Genomic DNA, 21,696 nt, shown 5'->3' with positions numbered 1-21,696 from the left:
AGCAGGCCTTAAGGAAGGAACAGTCAGATGAGGTAAGAAAAATATGAAGACTTGAAAAGATTTACATTTATTAGAGCTTTCTGAAACGCCAGGACCGAAAAGGATACTGAATAAAATATGTCCTTCTTCTTTAAGATGGGGTCTGGGACTGCCTAAGACTGTGATAAAAAATAAATTTATAGAAAACTCATCCGTGCACTTTTAGGTGCGTGAACGAATTGCGGGAAAACGAAAAACCAAGTCTCGTATATTCTGTAGTCTTTGGATCTATTATACCTGGTTGATTTACTATGTGTTCTGGTCAAATCTTAAATCGTAGACGACTATTTGGAAACGTGGTTTATCGACGTGGATGAAGGATCAAGAACGAACTTAAATAACATAGTTCAATACACCAATGGTTACTACTAACAAACCTGACGTTGCGTGACGCTTGAGTTAAGTTACCGAGTTATCAACACTACTTTGCGACCTGACGGCGGTACTCAGAAGCCTTATCGTCTTAGAAAAAAATTCCACCATGTTTTTTTTTGGGGTTTTCATTCAATATTTTATATCTGGCGACTTTGTCAGTGATGTTTCATAAATTCAGAAGAAAGGACCTTAAGATAAATTAGTTCCCGTGGTAAAATATTATTTATTTCATGTCACATACATCAACTGGAAATGACTTAACTTTAAGTACCACGAATACGAAGACTTCGACTTTGAAACTTAGTGTTATTGTAAACCTGAATCTTGTCATATCTATCCTGCCTCTGAAGTTTTTTCCCCGTCCTCATTAATTGATTGATAAAAAAAAAAATAGGTCGCCTAGAGCTAAGAGTCAACTTTCGGCGGCTGTATCTTTCTAGATGGAGATAAAGATTTTTCTTTACTGAATGATGTTTTATCATATTGGGAGTTTTAAAAAAAGCTTTTATGGACTCAATTCACTCGTCAAACATAAGTTGGCCGTATAAATTTGAAAGAAATCGATTGTTCGACCCCAAACGCACCGCCGCTTTTAGAGAGACTGCGTCTTAAATGCGGAGCCTGCAAAGTTGGCTTGCTCTTGGTAAGTTTATCATCATTAACATTTTGTTGAAGAGCCCTCGCCAGAATGAAAATTATCATCGCAGGCATTAATCAAAGGGATGAATTAGCGCTTAAAGTTACGGGTCTTCGAGGTGCTTGGTTTCTGTTTTTATACATTGAATATACTTCACTCTCAAAGTGCATTCCAGCTCTAGGGAGTAGAATGATATTTACGGTGAGGGAGCCAGGAACTCAACAGGTTCACCCAAGCAAGGGGATCATTGTTAGGCGGCCGCGCGCAAATTACCCGCGCAAAATTTTAAACAAAAAAAGAATAGCAACCGCTCCCACGTAAACTATGCCAACAAACTCTAACGTTCATAAAAAGTAGACAAAGGAAAACTCGACATTCTTTGAGCACAAAGCTTATTCAGTGACGGGTATCCTTATTTACCATTTTGTTTTAGGCTATATAAAAGTCATGAGGTTCTACAAAACACCGTGACTTACTGGATTTTATGAAGTTGACAACTCTTAGCAGGTAACTTGGTTCTGAAATCCTGGAACAAGATGCACAGACTTTTAACCATAATGTTGAACATGCTTATAATGGTTAAGTATTTTGTAGGTCTCAAGTGATGGCACCAAAAGGCGGTTACAGGAAAATCTTTGGTGATGAAGATAAAAAAGTCAGTTTTGTATCTTCACTTTTTAATTGTCAGACGAGAACTCTGGCCGTTTTGTCACCGACAAGCTTCGGAAAAGCGAGAAATATCAATGCAAGATGAATGGGAAAAGGCCCAAACTTTGGAAAAGCGTGTTTCATATGCTTTCTGCCAAAGATGTTATCATCATTTTGACGGGGAATATATTTTTTACAACTTATCGCCTTCTCCTTCCTCTGTTTCTCGGGTATCTTGTTTCTAAGCTTATGTCAACTGAGGCAGAGAATACCTATCGGCTCTACGCCTGCGCGTTAGCTATGTGTCTCCGTGGTTTGATCGGTGGTCTTGGTATGCACCAGCAAGACTACAGATGTGAAATATTGGGAATCAAAATAGGATGCGCCCCGAGGGGAGTGGTGTACCACAAGGTAAGCACGATCCTAAAGCGCATTCTATGCATTTTTCGAAGGCTCAAACGATTTTTCTAATGCCCTAAACGCCCAAATTAAGCCGAACAAACTTGAACACATTTATCTATCCTATATAGAATGATTTTTTCCAGAAATCTAATCGATTGCAATCAGCTTATGCCATATGGAGACCTAAGAGTACAGGGTTATTAAACATCACCGGTGGTTGCTGATTCTGCGAGAGCAAGCAATCCTGCTCACCAACAAAAGCAACGAAGAAACAAACAGTTAACTTATCAGCAGTTAATGGGGAGGCAGGCTACAGAAACCACAACGTACACGGCCGTGCTTTTAAGCGAGATTCAAAATGGCGCTCTTTTTACACATTTAAAGATAATTTGGTAGAGGTTTGGATAGTCTCGTCTCAAAACGCAGCCACGGATTTCTTTATGCCGGAGATTAAAATCAAATGGTTTATGGAACAAACTTCTCCTTTAGTGTCTAATCCGTACTCTCTTTTAGACGCTTCTAAACTTGATATCCAATGATGTTAAAAGAATGGAGGAAGAGACAGTCACGTTTTTTGTCTTAGCCGTTTTGGCAGTCCCTGCTTTTGCAGGGGCAATATTTCTTATCTACAATTTGATTGGTTGGCAGGCTGTTACGGGTGTGTTCCTCCTGTGTATTTTCATGCCATACTTTGCCGTCTTGTCCTATGCTAATGCGAAGTTGCGCTTGCGCGCAGCTGTAGTGTCCGATCAGCGAATCTCCTTAATGAATCAAGTATTTTCCGGGATCTGCGCCGTCAAAACGCAAGCGTGGGAGGACGAATATGGACGAAAGATAAAACATGTAAGAAGGTAAGGTAAATTGTCAGTTTTTATCAGAAGTAGGCTAAAACAATTATCTTTATTCATTCCCTTAATTGTTGACCCAAATTATTCAAAATCCACAAATATGTTTTGTCTCAATTGAGAGCTTTATTAGCTTAGCAGTTTAAATAAGTCAAAAAAACAAAAAAGCTTTGGGCCACTGTATGAGCCAATCAGAATTCCTCTTTTCAAAGAGAAGAAGTGTCTTATATAACCCATATCATAACCGCAGGACTGGCTGGTCAATTAAACAATATCAGTATATATTGAGTAGATAGTGTTAAAAACGCACTCTGAAAATGATTGGCTACTCAAACTCCGAATAGCCTTTGCAATTCACCTTAGAGCGACTCGCGCAGAATCTGCGCTGGTAAATATTGTAATCGTTTTTACCTCAGTGTCAGTGAAAGGGGTGTTCGTTATTATAAGTAGAACATCTCATTGAATCTAACTTGACTTCAGTTGGTATTATTTTTATTCATACGCTGTCGTGAGGTCGTATGAGACGCACTTTCACAAAGAACGATGAGGAAAGGTGCGCTTGGCGCCCGCTCACCTCGTTAATATTTCAAATTAGTTAGAACACTGAGTGCCCACATAATTTATGAATACCTTTTATCTCTAGAAACGAAACCAGCGTCATTTCCAAGAGGACAGTCATTCAGTCAAGAATCGATGCCTTATTGTACAGTGCAACGCCACTGGCCACTCTGGTGTCAGTAGTTACTATGGTGCATACAGGCCAGACCTTTACGCCCGTCAATGTTTTCATGCTGCTGTCGTTTATGGGTGTTTTAAATTTATTTGTATGTTGATCATGACTTCTGGTTTAATGTTAACGTATGAAGCCTACGTTTCGCTCGGAAGAATTGAAGAATTCCTTCTTTTATAAAATCTTTTGGAAGCCTCGGAGAGTGGTAAAAGCAACGAGCCCCAATAAAAAGGAAAAATTACCTAAAGTAAGTAAAGTCGCATTTACTTGGAAAAAAAGCGGAAAATATGGACAAAGTTTCCCTCTCTCGTGGAGCAACAGAATTAGGGCCTATTAATCTATGTGTGTCAAATTTAAGCTACGCAAAAGCGCATCGTGAAGATGAATTTATTCTTTTTTGAGATTGGCATTTTCTGTGGTTTTGAAACCCAAATCCAGTTGGAAAAAACTTCTCGAAAGATCAATGGGATCAATTTATCGTTCCACATACACCTGGATAGGAATAATACTAGAAGTCTGAGGTGGTATTTTGACATATCGGTATTTTACCGTTGAAAGATCTGTAGGTGGTATTCTAAAGAGATCTAGACTTGAATTCTGCTCTGCCCCTTTGATAGACATGGTGATGTGTCTGTTTCAACGTCTTCTGCGTTTATGCACACGTCGTCGCGTTCCTATTTTCTTTATACGCATAATCCACGCATAAAATGTGCCTTTTAAGGGCGTGTCATCCAATTCTTGCACTTTATAGGTCGTTAGTATTCCGGGTACGACTTTACGAACTTGAAACACTTCTTCCGTCCATCCTGGTAGATACCCTTTCTTAAACGGTCTAAATTTTTTATTCAATTGGAGTTTATCGCCTACTTTAAATGCAGGTTTCTTTTTCTTCTTAGTCTGATATTTTCCATAGAAATTGTTCCACACTTCTTTGGCATTGGATGTGGTGACTTTAGCCAGTGTGGTTTTAATACTCCTGTGATAGGTGCGATTGTATTCAATGACAAGTTTGGGCAATATGTCTACATAATTGAGTGTATTGGCAGCCGTGAATCGAAATAGCGATACAGTTTCGATTTAAGGGTTCTATTAAATCGTTCTACGATACTGGCTTTGGCATCTCCATGTGTAGAAAAGGGATGAATCTCCTGTGTTTTCATCAATGTTTGAAAGGTCTGATTGTAAAATTCCTTACCTGCATCTGTCTGTAACGTCTGAAGTTTCCTTCCCTTGGCTTCCTTGAATATTTTTTGCGAACGCATCCGTCACATCTTTTCCTGTTTTCTTTTTTAACGGCCGGGCCCACGCGTACTTGGAAAAGGCATCGATCACGGCCAATATATATCGTTATCCCTTGTTCTGTTTAGAACACCACCACAGGTTGTGGCGTTGACCGCATCGCAAATACATTTTGCCATAATTTGTTTCTGATTGAGTCAAAGACAATTGGGAGTCATTCCACATTCGCACACCATCTTGTCAATTCTGTCCGGGGTGAACCAGGGGTAACCCTGTCTTTGACATTTATAGTAATAACGGTTGTAATCATTGAGGTTACAAAATACTGGGCAACGGGCGGTCGAGCGACGCAGGAATACATCGTCACAATCTTCTTTTTTAGATTTGAATACGTCCATCATGGTTTGGTGGATCGGACATGGATAACTGACTTCCACACTATCCAGTAACTCATCCGTGGAGGAATACCGATACGTACCTGTACCAGAATCCTGTGGAATCTCGTCTTCTTCAAGCACTTCTACCTCTGTCGTATTCTCTGTCGTCGGTTCTGTCTTGATAGTTTCTACCAGTTTGTTCAACTCTTTCAATGGCGGCTGTGACTTCTAGGGGAAGCCGTGAGCTAATTTTTACACCTCATACACCCTCACTTTGTGAATATATTACACCGCCATCTTGAATGAGGTCATCTTCGATGACGTCACTGCTGCCATCTTGAATCCTCCCTAAGGAACTTAGACGCCATCTTGAATCCTCCCTAAGGGATTTAGACGCCATCTTGAATCCTTTGTTCTTTATGCTAATTGATGGCGGCATCCCTTTGTTTCCTATGGAGACGCCGTATACTACTACCAATTTACGTCCGCCGCTTACTAACCAACGAAATGCTCACAAGAGAGATAAGAGTACTCACACTCAATTGCTTTTCATTCGGTGGTAACTACTACAAACAAACTAATGGCGTGGCCATGGGTACTAAAATGGGACCCAGCTACGCCAATCTTTTTGTAGGTTTTATCGAACATCAATTTTTTAGCCAATACCACGGCCCAAAACCTCAACTCTACGGCCGCTACATTGACGATTGCATCGGCGCTACCTCCTCTACCAAAGAGGAGCTCACTCAATTTATAACCGCCGTCAATTCCTTTCATCCGGCTCTTAAATATACCTGGGAAATTTCCGACAATTCTTTGGCTTTTCTAGACATCAAAATTTCAATTGAAGGCAACGGCTTATGTACTAGTGTTTACTACAAACCTACAGATTCACATAGTTACTTGTTGTATTCATCCTCACATCCATCACACGTCAAGAACTCCATACCTTTTTCACAGTTTCTCAGACTTCGTCGTTTATGTAGTGACGACTCTGATTTTTCCGAAAAATCAGAGGCAATGTGCCAGTTTTTCGATAAACGCGGCTATCCTGTTTCTGTCGTTCAAGCGGGCTACCACCATGCCCAACAAATCGATCGACAGGCAGCACTACAAACGGCCGAGAAGGAGAACACGGATCGCATTCCATTTACTCTTACATTTCACCCTCACAACCACGCAGTTAAATCTATCATTCTTAAAAATTTTAAATTACTCCAAAACGATTCAGAGACTGGTACTATCTTTTCGCAACCCCCACTTATTTCATTCAAACGTGACAAAAACATAGGCAACTTTTTAGTCAGCAGTTCATTTCAAACCAATGACCAATCTGGAACTTTTAAATGCGCTCGCTCACGATGCAAAACTTGTCCTTTCATTCACAACGTACAGAAAATATCGGGACCCGAAAGATCCATTAAGATCATTGATCACTTTACGTGTACCTCCGCCAATGTTATTTACTGCATAACTTGCACTTATTGCAATAAGTTATACATCGGCGAGACAGGAAGACGACTGGGTGACCGATTCCGAGAACACCTTCGCGATGTGGAAATAAATGACAAGGACGCATCCAAGCCAGTCGCTAGACACTTTAATCTTCCTCATCATTCTAAACAGCATATGGCAGTTTTCGGCCTTTCCTTACATCTAGGCAGTTCGGAAAGCCGTAAAACACTAGAACAAAAATTTATATTTCAAATCGGCACCCTTAATCCCCACGGAATCAACGAGCGCTTTTCATTCAACTAATTTATTCCTGTTTTTTCGTCATCATATTCCCACCAATGGCGTAGCTCCACTTTCTACATATAAATCCATACACAACCCACAATTCCTCTAATCGCTCTGACGAAGGGCTAACGCTCGAAACGTCAGCTTTTTTACTCTTTACGGTGGCTAATTTACGTTTTCAACCCAGTTGTTAACACTAAATTACCTTCTATACTCTCCCACCGACGCAGCATCACAGTTTCGTTAGAAACTTACCCCTTCATAGATAAGATAGCAGTTTATTCAGAGATAGGAAACCGTTCAGCAGCCTAGCTATGTTCAGATTTAGGGCCGTATATCAGAGAGTAACAGGTTGTCATATCAACATTCACTTTGAGTGTAAATTTAGATCTCCTTGGATGAGCATATCAACATTAATTCACGTTGGGTATAAATTTAGATCTTCTCGGACAAGCGGATAAAATGAGAGGAGATGCAGGTCTACGAGATAGCGGCACAGATTAGTTAAATTCCATGTAAGATAAATAACTCATTACAGTCTCTCCTAAACATATTTCCTCAAAAATGAATAATCACTTATGCCTGACATAGCATTATCTGCTTTCGCGCGGATTTGAGACGCGTCCAAACTAACTTTTCTAGAAAACTTTTCTACAATGTAATAGTAGTCATAGTAGTAGTAACCATAGGTTAAAATAGTTGGAAACCATAGGCTTTGAAGGTGTGGGCAATGGGTGGAAAACCTATTTTTTACATCTGAAAGCCGCGAGCAAATAAACTATATTTTTAGTTCAAATGTGCATTGCATTAACCATAAAGCGTGGCGTGGCACTATCTGCCTTCGCGTGTTGAAGTGCTCAGGAAACGCAGAAACAAATTTGACGGTTTCGTGTACGAAATGCTTCTTATAACAGCTTTAAAGCCACATCTCAACGTCCAATCAGACTCCATTCAGGCAAAAGTATTTTCATAATCTTCGCACCCTTTGATGTTAATCCTTTCATGTTAATTCTTCGCGCCAAAATCGCTGTAAGTGCTGTAACTTGCATGATCTTGTATGTATTTGTGAGGGTTAGGGTTTAGGGTTAGGATAACCCTAAGCAATTTAGATCTTGATAAAGGAGTAATGAACACTCCGAAACATTGGAATTTATGTTTCGTTTTTCGTCTTAAAACGCACTTGATTAAGACCAAGAAAAATCTCTCAGTAGAATTAAATTTACTTTTATCTCCCAGAATCATTGTTAATAGTATTTTGGGCGTGAATATTTCTTCTGTAACGTTAACGACACGCAATCGATGACACGCGATCAGTGACTACATCGACTCTTTCTCGCAGTTGCTGGTTTGGTTACATACAGCTGAACTTAGTGATCAAATGGTAAACTGCTCGTAATCGTGTGCGTAGCTCAGTTATAAAGATTTCATCTTTACTTTCGAGCCGATAATAAGGACAGTGAATAAGCTGAACTGGCGGGAAATAAATTCATTCGGAACTTCATTCAACCGCAAACAATATTTAACAGTGCTGTCGCTTATGTCATAGCAAGTGCCATTCCAGAGAAGAATCTTTACACAAACAAGGCTAAATGCGGAGCCTGCAAAAGTTGGCTTGCTCTTGGTAAGTTGATCATTAAAATTTTGTCGGAGAGCGCTCACCATAATAAAAATTATACTCGCATGCATTAATCAATGGGATTAATTAGCGTGCTGAAAGTTACGGGTCTTTTAAGGTGCTTGGTTTCTGCGTTTGTGCACTGGATTCTCTTAACTCTCAAAGTGCATCCTAGCATTAGGGGGTGTATTGATACCTATGATAAGACAGGGAAGCCTTAGGAAAAGCGTAGAGTGAGTTACAATCGCTCCCATGGAAAGCAGTGGTACCTTAGAATAAAGGGAAAACGTCGAGAGGCTTATGCCACTTTTGAGAAACGTTTTTGTTTTAAATTCCTCTTATTTGAGGTTGAGTCCTGAATCAGCGCAAGTCAAGCTAAGTGCGACTGAAATTGAGTTCCAGTTTACTATACTCTGAGAAAATTATGGACAGAACTTCATAATGATTTGCCAAACTTATTTAGAGCGAAAGAATCTATGGCGCTCGATTATTCAGGTAACAACTGAAGTCGAAAGTTTGAATTTCAACCATTAATTAAAGTCGCGCTACGGTCCATTCTTCATTGGACAAAATTCCCAGTTAACATTTCCAAATTATTTCTAGCCAAAGAAAAAGGAACGAATGTTTTCCGCTCACACTAGAACGGTCGTCGACAGCGGCAGACAGATTTGAATGGACCTTAATCATGTGCATAACAAGACCTTAGTTAAACCGCCAAAATATTGAAAGAGCATTGATGTTAGCTTTTTCACTAGCTCGGAGAATTTGTCCACCAAAAGACCAATTAATATTTGAAATCGCTTGACATTACTAAACAAACACCCTAATACTCTATAGAGGTTTGAAGGAACCATTTAGTGGCACTCTGTGGAAAATTTCTGACTGCCGTGCATCTAGCTTTTTCGAGACCGTGCCCGGCAGTCTAATCAAAAGCGTCGACAACTAAGCAATATTATGGTGTGCACAAGCTAGAAGAATTTGTCCTCTAAAAGAGCAAGTTAATTTTTTGGAATCACTTGACATTTCTAAGCAAACATCTGATGTTCCTAAGAAGTTTGAAAGAACTTTAATTTCGGTGTAAATTCTGTGAAAAATTCTGACTGTTGAGTATTTCGCCTTCTTGACTGAGAGGTCGTCACTAAATCCACCTAAAACCACCTATGACCACTTAAAACCACCTAAAACCATTTCAAACCACCTGAAACCACCTACAACCACCTTCAGAATGCTATTTGTATCATTTTGTGACAATTTTGTTGACAAATGTAAATATACACGGGAAATGTTGTCTTGCTTTGCGGGTTCCCATCAATAGCGAAAACCGATACTGTCTGACATTTGCCCATTCAATGGCTCGCATGACCAGGGAAAAAGAGAAAGAAAATTGTTTACACAGGAGCACCACCAAGGGCCTTAAGGCTTTTCGAGTAATACATAGACTACGTTTTCGAGGTCTGCTTTTTTCAACGTCTGACAGAGGTCAACGGGACACCAAGCAGGTAGTCAGAAATTTGATGAGGTTGCGTTATATAGCATCGTGGCTGATGTGTTTCAGGGAATCCGAGCAACCCTAACCATCTGAAATTGCTTCGAATAGGGCTGCGGAGCGAGCGTACAACAAAGAAAATGAAATATATTTTTTAATAACTTGGTATATTATTCAGAGAAAAAAGTGAAATTGACTAAGAATAGGAAACCACGAAAAGAACTGTGACATTTGAAACGATGTATGATGGCAGAACTTGCAAATCTCGCGAGATGCATGTAGCTTATAAATTCCCTAAAATGATCGCACTTACAAGCAGCATCCTTACGAGTTCCAAACGCGAAATAGATCGAGTCAATCAGCTCTCGGAACCTACGACATGCTGGCATTGATTTGTTCCGATTTTAGTTCTTGGCTTACCCTGTCTACCCTGGGTGCCAGAGGCTTTTCAAGCGCGGTGTCCGGTTTCGGTCAGCCTCGACCCGCGTGAAAAGCCTCTGGAAAGGAGCGCTGTTCCTTTAACGTTCCAAATCGATCGAAGGCTCAAGTATTTTCAGAAATTATTGATTGTTAGTGTCTTTAGGTGGTTGTGGGTGGTTTTTGGTGGTTTTAGGTCATTCCATATTTTAGCGCCTACGCTTCTGGAGACCATGTCCGGCTACCTAGCATTTAGTCATAGCGTTACCGAAAGCTCCGTTTTCAACCTGTTTTCTGTCTCCAGAGCTTTGAAATTTATTTTGAAAATGCGCCTTCAAAACTTTTAAAATAAGTCCCCTTTCATTCAAAGTGGTGAAGACAGGGCTCTTGGGAAATTTAATGATCTTCTCGTTTCAAAATACGACGTCTGTCTTATTATAGAGGAACATCGTCTAGTCGATATTTTTTCCTATATTTAGAAATCTCTCAAAATCTATTCGCTCGTGCAATAAATATGGCTTGCAAATAGCAAGGAACGGCAATATTACCGGTATCTTGGTGAATTCCTATTTAATGAGACAAAGTTGCAAGGTAAGCTACATAGAGTTGCAGCTTCTTCAAATTGCTATGGCACAACCACTTGCAGACGTAATACTTTTTACACGAAATCGTCATTACGATTCCATACATAGAGGTTGAAATTACAAGGTCGATAACAGGCTGTGTATATGTATGGTTTTCCTAAAAGCTTTGATTGAGGGGGCTACATCACAGGAGATGTTATGCTAAAAAGCAGACTGCAGACCGTGCAGATCGAGCAGACCGTGCAGACCGTACAAACTGTGCAGACCGCGCTTTGTTGGCTGGAGAATTTCGACTGTTACATTTCGCCAGACACTGACAAATTCATTCTTGGCCTATCACGCAATCGTCTTGGATAGGCATCCAATTTTTACAGTATTATGCGGTTATTTTCAGCCTGGGGAAAAAGTTACGTTTTCTCGCTTGTGAAATTTTAATTTACGCCTCGGTGGACGTTAAATGGAAGTAAAAAAGATCTGATTTATTTTTAAGACTAGTAAGTTTGTCATGAATGCGACAAGTTCTTGTTTAGAGGAGACTAGAAGGAAATCGGAATGGCAAAAAATTGTGGAAACTCCATTCTGAACGGAAAGTTGGTTCCATGCCGCTTCCTCAAATAAGAGGGAGCCTGGAGCTCAACAGGTTCACCCGAGCAAGGGGATCAATTTTGGCCGGCCGAGCGCAAATTTCCCGCGCAAAATTTTAAACAAAAACAAGCGTAGCAACCGCTGTCACGCAAACTATGCCAAGAAAATTAAACGTTCATAAAAAGTAGAGAAAGGAAAACTCGACACTCTTTGAGCACAAAACTTATTCAATGACGGGTATCCTGATTATTAACCATTTTGTTTTTTAGGCTATATCCTTTTAGGCTATGTAATAGTCATGAGGTTCTACAAAACACCGTGACTTATTGGATTTTATGTAAATTTACAACTCTTACATTAAGTTGGTTTTGAAATCCTGGAACAACATGCACAGACATTTGACCATTTACATTGAAAATGCTAACAATGACTTACTATTTTGTAGGTCTTAAGTGATGGCACCAAAAGGCGGTTACAGGAAAATCTTTGGTCATGAAGATAAAAAAAATCAGTTTTGTATCTTCACTTTTTTATTGTTGGATGAACGGAGTCCTTAAAGAGGGCAGTCAAAGACCTTTGGATCAAAATGACTTTTTACCCTTGTCAGACGAGAACTCTGGCCGTTATGTTACCAAAAAGCTTCGAAAAAGCTGGGAAAGCGAGAAACATCAATGCAAGATGAATGGGAGGAGGCCCAAACTTTGGAGGAGTGTGTTTGATATACTTTCTGCCAAAGATGTTATCATCATTCTGACGGGGAATGTATTGTTTACAACTTCTCGCCTTCTCTTTCCACTGCTTCTTGGGTATCTTGTTTCTAAGCTTATGTCAACTGAGGCAGAGAACACTCATCGGCTCTACGCTTGCGCATTAGCTATGTGTCTCAATGGTTTGATCGGTGGTCTTGGTATGCACCAGCAAGACTACAGATGTGAAATATTGGGGATCAAAATAGGAAGCGCCCTAAGGGGACTGGTGTACCACAAGGTAGGCACGATCCTAAGGCTCAACCGATTTTTCTAATACCCCTAAACACCCCAAATTAAGCCGAAGAAACTTGAACACATTTATCTATCCGATAAAGAATTATTTTTTCTAGAAATCTGATCGATTGCAACCGGCTTATGCCATATGGAGACCCGAGAGGAGAGGGTAATTAAACATCATCGCCAGTTGCTGCTTATACGAGAGTGAGCAATCCTGCAACAAAAGACTCGAGGAAACAAAAAGTTATTTAGCCTGCAGTTAACGCGGAAGTAGGCTACAGAAACCATATCGTATACGGCCGCGCTTCTGAACGAGATTAAAGATGGCGCCTGAGTTGTCGCCCCTTTTACACATTTAAAGAAAATTTGAAAGAGTAGATTGAAATAAGAGTGATGGTAAATTTTGAGCTTTGTAAAGAAATAAAGAAAGATTTTTTCGTCTTGTTACGAGCGTGGGACAAAGAAATAATTCTGAGTCCCCATGAGGAATCGATTCCTCGTGGGGACTCGGAATGTTATCTTTGTTCCACGCTCGTGACAAGACGAAGAACATATTTCTTTAATTTGATAGAGGTTTGGATACTTTCGTCTCAAAAAGCAGTCACGGTTATCTTTATGCCGGAGATTTAAGTCGTATGGTTTATGGAACAAACTTCTTCTTTAATGTGAAATCTTTACTTTCTTTCAGACACTTCAACTCAGCAAGCAGACGTTACTGAAATTCACTGCAGGACGCTTATTCGATCTGATATCCAATGATATTAAAAGAATGGAAGAAGAGACAGTCAAGTTTTTTGTCTTAGCCGTTTCTGCAGTCCCTATTTATGCAGGGGCAATATTCCTAATCTACAATTTGATTGGTTGGCAGGCTGTCACGGGTGTGTTCCTCCTGTGTATTCTCATGCCATACTTTGCCGTCTTGTCCTATGCTAACGCTAAGCTGCGTCTGCGCACAGCTACAGTGTCAGATCAGCGAATCTCCCTAATGAATCAAGTAGTTTCCGGGATCCGCGCGGTCAAAATGCATGCGTGGGAGGACGAATACGGACGAAAGATAAAACATGTAAGAAGGTAAGGTAAATTATCATTTTTATTCATAAATAAGCTCAAACAACTAGCTTCATTCATTCCCGTAATTGCTGCCCCAAATTATTCAAAACTTGGAAATAGATAACCACAAATCTGTTTCGTCTCCACTGAGAGCTTTATAAACTAGGCAGTTTAAACATTCCCCCCCGCCCCCCCCCCCCCCCAAAAAAAAAAAAAAGAAAAAAAAAAAAAGAAAGGTCCAAAAATCTTTGGACCGATCAGTAACCCGTATTATCACCGGAGGTCTAGTCAGCCAATTAAACTTTATCAGTATGTACTTAGTAGATAGTGTTAAAAGAGCGCTATAACCGGTTATTCAAACTCCGAATATCCTTTGCAATTCATCTTGGAGCGACTCCCGCGGGATTTGCGCCCGAAAATATTTTAATCACTTTTACCTCAGTGTCGGTGAAAGGGGGTGGATATCACCTCCACTACGGAGAATAATCGTTTCATTATTATGGGTAAAACATTTCATTGAGTCTAACTTGTCTTCAGTCGGTATTATTCCTCATACGCTGTCGTGGGGCCGCAAAGACGTACTTTCACACAGAAGTGAACGATGAGGAAGGGTGCACTTGCCGCCTGTTCACCTCGTTAATATTTCAAATTAGAGAGAACACTGACGACGAGTTGGTTCGAAAGAATGCCCACATAACTTATGATAACCTTTTATCTTCAGAAATGAAATCAGCATCATTTCGAAGAGGACAGCCATTCAGTCAAGCATCGATGCCGTGTCATACAGTGCAACGCCACTGGCCACACTGGTGTCAGTAATTACTATGGTGCTTACAGGGAAGACCCTCACGCCCGCCAATGTTTTTATGCTCCTGTCGTTTCTGGATGTTTTAAAATTTATTGGCATGTTAAATATGACTCCTGGTTTAATGTTAACGTATGACGCCTACGTTTCACTCGAAAGAATCGAAGAATTCCTTCTTTTGGAAAATCTGTCGGAAGCCTCGGAGAGTGATGAAAGCAACGAGCCCCCACAAAAAGCGAAAAGTACCTTAAGGAACCAAAGCCGCACTTACTTGAGAAAAGAAGAGGAAAATACAGAGAAAGCTTCCCTCTCTCGTGAATCAACAGTATTAGGGCCTTCTATATGTGTGTCAAATTTAAGCTACGCAAAAACGCATCATGAAGATGAATTTATTCTTCAGGATATCAACTTCTTTGCATCTTCAAAGAGTTTAACAGTCATCACCGGCCCGGTTGGAAGTGGTAAGTCTACTCTGCTCTCAGCGATCGCTGGTGAAATTTCGAACGCCAGTGGGACGATTGATTATGAAGGTTCTGTTATTTACTTGCCTCAGACTTCTTGGGTGTTCTCAGGAACGATAAAAGAAAACATTCTATTTGGCCAGCACCTCGAGGAGTCCAAGTACGAAAGAATAATCGACGTCTGCGCCTTAAAAGAAGACTTTCAGCGGCTACCTGATGGCGACCAAACAGTTGTTGGAGAACGCGGCGAGGTTCTGAGTGGAGGACAGCAGGCGAGAGTAGGTTTAGCTCGTGCAGTTTATGCTGACGGAGATATTTATCTATTGGATGATCCACTGAGTGCTGTCGATGTTAAAGTTGGCCAACACATCTTTAACAAGTGCATCAAAGATCTACTGGGAAATAAAATCGTTCTGTTCTCCTCTCATCAGCAACAGCACATGGTAAATGCAGATCAAGTGATTGTGTTGTACAAAGGGCGTGTCCTAGACAAGGGACGCTTTATTGAACTGCACGAAAAAGGTGTAATTAGTTCAATTGTTGACCCGCTCTATAAGGCAGCTCTGAAGGACAGAACAGACCTATCTTGGCCGTTCTCCTTGGAAGATAAGGAGGAACACGATGATGATGAAAAGTGCTATAAAACACATGCTTTGCCTAATGAAGCGAGGAGTTTGGAAATAGCCAAGGAGGATCGTACAATCGGCGTTGTGACATCCAGGCTTTATTGGGACTACTTCAGAAGTGGAGCACATCCTCTGATGATAACTGGAATGGTTGGTTTAAGTCTCATTACTCAAGGTAAACTTATTGTTAGAGTGAGTTGCAAGCCTTGGGCTAGGCCCTAAAGGGAATACAGAAACCTTTTTTTTCTATATTTCTTTTATTCTATTTCGTGCAAATCATTTCACAATGGCTATGCTTTTAACCAACAATACGCGTTGTTTTTAGATTAGATGACAGAGTTAAGAGACACTGCACAAATTTCTGACCATGTTCCCGATGTCTCACTTGCTCGTACAAGTGCGAGGCAAGCGCGAGTCGAACGTGAATGGCGAGTCACGCGCGAAAGGAAGAGCTGGTGTCTTGCTCCTCGCGTTTGCCTTGAACTTGCCTCCACTCGCCTGAAAAAGATAAAAAACACGTTCCTAACTAACATTTTGAGACCGAATACTGTTTTCCAACATTATTTATGTGTAACATGGTTGACTGCCTCATCTATTTTGTGAGATTTTGGTGCTTACATGAACATTCTTTTGTTATAAACGTAAATAGCTAACCTAGGCGAGTTGTGTCTAGGCCCAATAAATCTTACCACATTTAACTGATTGATCATATAAATATACCTTTGAACCACCACGCCTTGATCTTATCCTTTTAGCCATCATAGGTGCTCCAGACTTGTGGCTCTCGTTTCTTGCAAGGCTAAACCCAGAGGATCAGAAGAATAAAACATATCTATCTGTCTTCGCCTGTCTGGTTGGCGTGTGTTTTATATTTACTATTGTTCGGGCTTATGGATTCCTCTTAGTTTCTCTAAAATGCGCCGAGCGGCTACACGATAAAATGGTTGTGGCCATTTTACGAGCACCTGTCCTGTTCTTTGATTCAAATCCAGTGGGAAGAATCCTAAATCGCTTTTCCAATGATATTGGCTGCGTAGATGAGATGTTACCCAAAACATTCCTGGCGGCAATGCAGAGGCTCTTGGTGATATTTGCCCAAATTCTGGTTATAGTGGCCATAAATGTTTGGCTGATGTTTCTTGTTGTTCCAATTTCCGTGCTGGTCGTTTTTCTATCCAATTATTACTTGAAGACTGCCAGAGAACTAAAGAGGTTAGAGTCGATATCCCGAAGCCCAGTCTTCGCTCATTTTTCGGAGACCCTGATAGGACTGGACACGATTCGTACGAGAGAAAGACAGAGAGATTTTGTGGATGCACTGTACAGGTATGTTAGAGACATTGATTCAGGTGTGGTGCCAGAGTCGATAAACATACGGGGCACAAATGACTCATGATTGCTCGTTTTCTGTGAGCTATTTATTTTTCATTTATTGCCAATACACGAAATTGCATCACGCGTCTTCCTATCTGGTATGTGCTGAGACACTGGTCAGCAAGTGGACCTTTCCGTATACGAGGCACGGTCGCGAAACGAAGCTATCCGAAAGAGGCACGAAAGGCGTTACTAGTGTAAGACTACAGTAACTGCTCTGTAAGGTTTTGGTTCTTCTGATGGGATTTCGACAGATCCATTATATGAGCGGTCGCGTGATGCAGAAACTTCATGATTAATCAAAACTGTAACAAATTTATGGAACGTGATTGGTTATGAACAGCGCGATTTGAGCACTAATAGAACAGTGTAATTATAAGTGTCATGCTTGTAATTGGACAGTGTAATAGGACGGTTAGCAAGTCATATCTGCGTGAAAGTGTATGCGCGTGCTGTTGTTTTAATCAATTAGTAAGAGAACTTTATGTCGTCCAATTCTGTTTTCAATCATACTCGTGATTAAAAAAAACCGGACTCCCGCTTCGTAGTCATCCGCTTCTGTTAATCATTCGTATGACTACTGGCCGAATTGGACTCCACTCAGTCCTATTACCATTATGAGTTTCACAGAAAATACCGAAAAGTGACATTCGTCTTCTCCCTCCGATAAATGTTATACTTAGTATACAAGATGTAGTTGTGATAGTGAGCAATTAAGAATTAGGGTTTTTTGGAGAATTTACCATTTTTAATGAAAATATCCATATCGTTAACAAATTCGGCTCTAGCAGCTCTAACTTCATCTCGACGAATGGAGCATACCTAAGACTGAGGGGGAATTTATCATTTTTAATGAAAAAGTGTCCATATCATTAACAAACTTGACTCTAGCTTCCTTCATCTGGACGAATAGAGCATGCCTAAGACTGAGATGTGGTTACGGAAGGGATCTCTCGGATACTAAGCTAGAAGTAACATCTTTTTTTAGAGGGTGGGTTGTCGGGCAGGATTTGTTGACAGGCTCCGTTACATTGTCAAGCCAAAGGAGACACTGGTCTCACTTCAATGTGCAGACCCGATGTAATCAACTTAGAGTGTATTTTGGAGTGATGGTGGTAAAAAAAATACAATTTGAAAACAACAAGCCAATTAGAACAAAAGAAAAGATCACAAGTAGTGAAAGAGGACTTAACGTAAAAACGAGGAAACGGCATTGAGCGCGGGAACTGAACGCGCACGACCAATAGGCGTTTGGTTTTGCGCGAGTTTGCTGGACCAATCACGAAGCAAAGTGTTGCAAAGCTTCTAAATCCGGTTTATTTCGATAGTCAACTGAAAAATCACTCTATTATTAGAACTTATCGTAATGAAAACTTATCCCTTCAGATATCAAGATGTTCACAATCAGGCGTACATTTTGGTGATGGCCAGCGGTAGGTGGCTTGGTACACGTTTGGATTGTCTCGCTTCCTTGTTAGTCGGTGCAGTTGCTCTGGCTGCAATCTTGGTATCTCAAGATGCCGGTAAGCTCAAGATTCTTGGAAACTTTTTTAGTCTTTCTTTGTAAAGAAAGAATCTATATAGTCGCGTATTCACATAGCATGAACAACTGAACAATAAAATAAGTGTGAAAATACTTGCACTTTTATTATAAACACGACAGAAACGTGAGAGTCACTCGGGTGGCTTAAGTGCTGAGCAAACTTTCAAGTGTCTTCTATGATTCAAAACAGGAAACTTGTGTTGATAACTCCTCTGCACCTACTTAGCTTGGAGTCAAAACAACGACGTAAAAAAGATGCCTTATTTAGTACTTCCCATTAAGTGACTCCCTGGACCAGGCTAAATAACCCAGCTTTGCTAAGTTTTCGTTAAATGTTTTAACCCGCCAAGAGAAAACTAGTCCGGAATTTATAAATTCAAGCTCCAATTTTTTTTCAGCTTATGCTGGTCTCGCTCTTGTTTACGTCATCCAAACTCTGAGCTCGACTCAATACGCTGTTAGAAAAACCTCCGAAGTGGAAAACTACATGACGTCAGTTGAGCGAGTTATGACCTATACCAAACTTGACCGGGAGCCTGGATACGGGGAAGGACGAACACCGCCAAAAGACTGGCCTCGGAGAGGAAGTATTGTGTTGAGAGATGTATCACTGACGTACTATCCGGGGGGACCTCAAGTGCTGAAGAACATCAATCTTAGCATCAAAGGAGGAGAAAAGATCGGAGTTGCCGGCCGTACGGGAGCTGGGAAGTCATCTTTTGTAGCAGCTCTTATGCGCATGCCTGATGCTGATGGAGAGATAATCATCGACGATGTTCCAATTAAAGACATAGGCCTCCAGCAAGCTCGACAAGGTATCTCGGTTCTTGGTCAAAGTCCTGTTCTTTTTAGTGGATCATTGAGAAAAAATCTAGACATTTTTGACAAGTTTCAAGACGCTGAATTATGGCAGGCTTTAGAGGATGTGCAACTGAAAGATTTTGTCGAGGCGCTTGCAGCCAAGCTCGATCACGAACTGCTGGAACATGGCGCTAATGTAAGTGTTGGAGAGCGGCAGTTAATTTGCTTGGCTCGTGTGCTGCTACAGCGAAGTAAAATCGTCGTCTTGGACGAGCCAACTGCGCATGTTGACCCAGACACAGAGCAGACGGTTTGGAATGTAGTGCGGGACAAATTGAGAGAGTCCACTGTCATCACTATAGCACACCGTTTGAACACAATAAAAGACTGTCAGAAGATTTTGGTCTTGAAAAATGGAAAAGTTAAAGGATTTGACAAATTTGATTCAATGATGAACATGAATTGAGATGCGGTTTAAGGTTGAAATACCTCGAATGTCACGCAGGTCTGATCCTACAGAGCTCAAGATATTAGTATTGGTAATCACATGATTTCGAGTGCAATTTGGAATAAAAAAGCACGTGTAATTTTTTTAAAGACTAACAAAATTATCATAGTTATGCAGAAGCAAATTGCGTGCATCATCATCATCATGTTTTATTTGCCTTATTTACACAATACAAAAAATATATTTACAGCGGTTACAGCTAGAAGGCGAGGAGACCCAGGAAGTCACCGGGCTTATGGGAGAGCCACCTCACTTACATTAATAAATAAAGTATAGAAAAAGTGCTGCGAATGTGCAGCTAGGCCAATTCAGTAATTATTTAAGTAAAAACTCTTGCATTTTCGTCTTAAAACCAGGAAGGTTTGACGAACGAGTGACTGAAACAGGAAGAGAGTTCCAAATTTTAGGATCTTGTTAAAGAATTGTAAGTTTCTCGAGATTTGTGCGGTACAAATGCGTTCGATAATTACTGGCTGTTCTGGTACCATAGTTGTGAATTTGGCTATTCGTTACAAAAAGATTGAGAAGCAATAGAGGCAATAAGTTATTTTTGTAATAAAACATGAATTTGGGGATTTCAAACGTATTGACTTGGAAAATATCTGAAATTCCTAGTTTGGAGGACAAAGGAGCGGAATGGGTTCGGTAGTCTGCGTTGGTGATAGCCCGCAAAGCTCGCTTTTGCAAGTAATAAATTCTATTTAAGTTAGATACGTATGTGGACGACCAGGTGCAGTTACAATAGACGATATAAGGATAACTTGAGGTGTAGTAAAAAGTGAGTTTGGTTGTAGAGGATGGGAAAAAGCGAGACCTGAATATAATACTTATTGATTTAACGATTTGTTTACTTACATAGCTGATATGGTGTTTCCAGGTGAGATGATCATCAATATAGACCCCAAGGAATTTAGTTATGTTAGATTGTTGTAGAAATTTACCTCCAAAGGAGAGAGAAATACTGGAGTTAAGTTTCTTCTGTCTGGGTTTAAAAATTACGTAGTTAGTTTTCTTTATATTAACTGAGAGCTTATTGCATTTTAGGCAAACATTAATATTTTGGAGTTCATTATTAAGTACGGATTCTAAGCAATTTGGGTTTGAGTGAGAATGAACGTTACTTGTGTCATCAGCGAAAAGCAGAGGGTCTTTTAATTCAGAGGCATCAGGGAGGTCATTTATGTATAGAATGAACAATAAAGGGGCCTAAAATCGAACCTTGAGGGACACCACACTGGATGGTTTGCATTGGAGAGCAAGCTTCACGGAACCCGATGAACTAACCCTCCTTTCCGCAAATTTGTTTCCATCATCAATGATGTTACGCTCTTATGGAGCACAGCGGTTTTGAGCGACAAACTCGACATTTCCTTGCGACCATCAAAATCAACTGGACAAACCCGGCTTGATATGTTGCGTGACGTGATTGTGCTAAGTTTTCCCTTTCCCATATGGCCTGTTTCGCGGGTTCTACAAATTGAAAGTAATATTACTTAGTGTAACGAATTAGAATCGAAAGGTATTAAAATGGACTGAAGAATTTTTACATTTTAATGAGAATTTTAACTTTTAAAAAGGTTCATTTGATTCATGGAAAGTAAAGTTAAAAAGTGTTTGCGGACCTGTGCGACTCCTGTTATTCCTCCGTGACAAATTCGTTGTTAGGAGGCAATTGAAGAGATTCAGAAAGAATCGAAACTGTAGTCTTGCCCGAGAATCTATTCATTTGGCAGCAGTTTCACACACAGCCGATGGCTGTGTGAATAATATCAAATTCGCGAGTCATTTAACGGGGAGTCGTCCCCTCTCCTCTGCGGGAGAGA

At 40.4% G+C, this 21,696-nt stretch overlaps 1 protein-coding gene across 1 annotated transcript; it reads left to right on the top strand.

The window, feature by feature from the left end:
- Window positions 1–8,341: 8,341 nt before the first annotated feature.
- Window positions 8,342–21,417, top strand: LOC113681245 (ATP-binding cassette sub-family C member 4). The gene is made up of 7 exons (XM_089189084.1): window positions 8,342–8,653; window positions 12,165–12,706; window positions 13,394–13,776; window positions 14,477–15,822; window positions 16,403–16,973; window positions 18,408–18,544; window positions 18,963–21,417. Exons 2-7 carry the CDS (start codon window positions 12,212–12,214, stop codon window positions 19,829–19,831), a joined length of 3,801 nt encoding a protein of 1,266 aa, XP_089045210.1. The 5' UTR covers window positions 8,342–8,653; window positions 12,165–12,211; the 3' UTR covers window positions 19,832–21,417.
- The last annotated feature ends 279 nt before the right edge of the window (window positions 21,418–21,696 follow it).

The sequence above is a fragment of the Pocillopora damicornis genome, chromosome 12 (genome assembly GCF_964200805.1).
Source record: "Pocillopora damicornis chromosome 12, jaPocDami1.2, whole genome shotgun sequence".
Taxonomy (NCBI): Eukaryota; Metazoa; Cnidaria; class Anthozoa; order Scleractinia; family Pocilloporidae; genus Pocillopora; species Pocillopora damicornis.
Note: the sequence above shows the minus strand (reverse complement) of the source record. Positions and strands in the feature narration are given on the sequence as shown.

What these genes read in the sequence shown, in the direction of transcription:
- LOC113681245 (XM_089189084.1), top strand. Translation starts at nt 12,212, where the DNA reads ATGAAGATAAAAAAAATCAGTTTTGTATCTTCACTTTTTTATTGTTGG. An exon ending in AAGATAAAACATGTAAGAAG is followed by an intron (nt 13,777 to 14,476) that starts GTAAGGTAAATT and finishes TTTTATCTTCAG; the next exon opens with AAATGAAATCAGCATCATTT. An exon ending in TTTGTGGATGCACTGTACAG is followed by an intron (nt 16,974 to 18,407) that starts GTATGTTAGAGA and finishes TTATCCCTTCAG; the next exon opens with ATATCAAGATGTTCACAATC.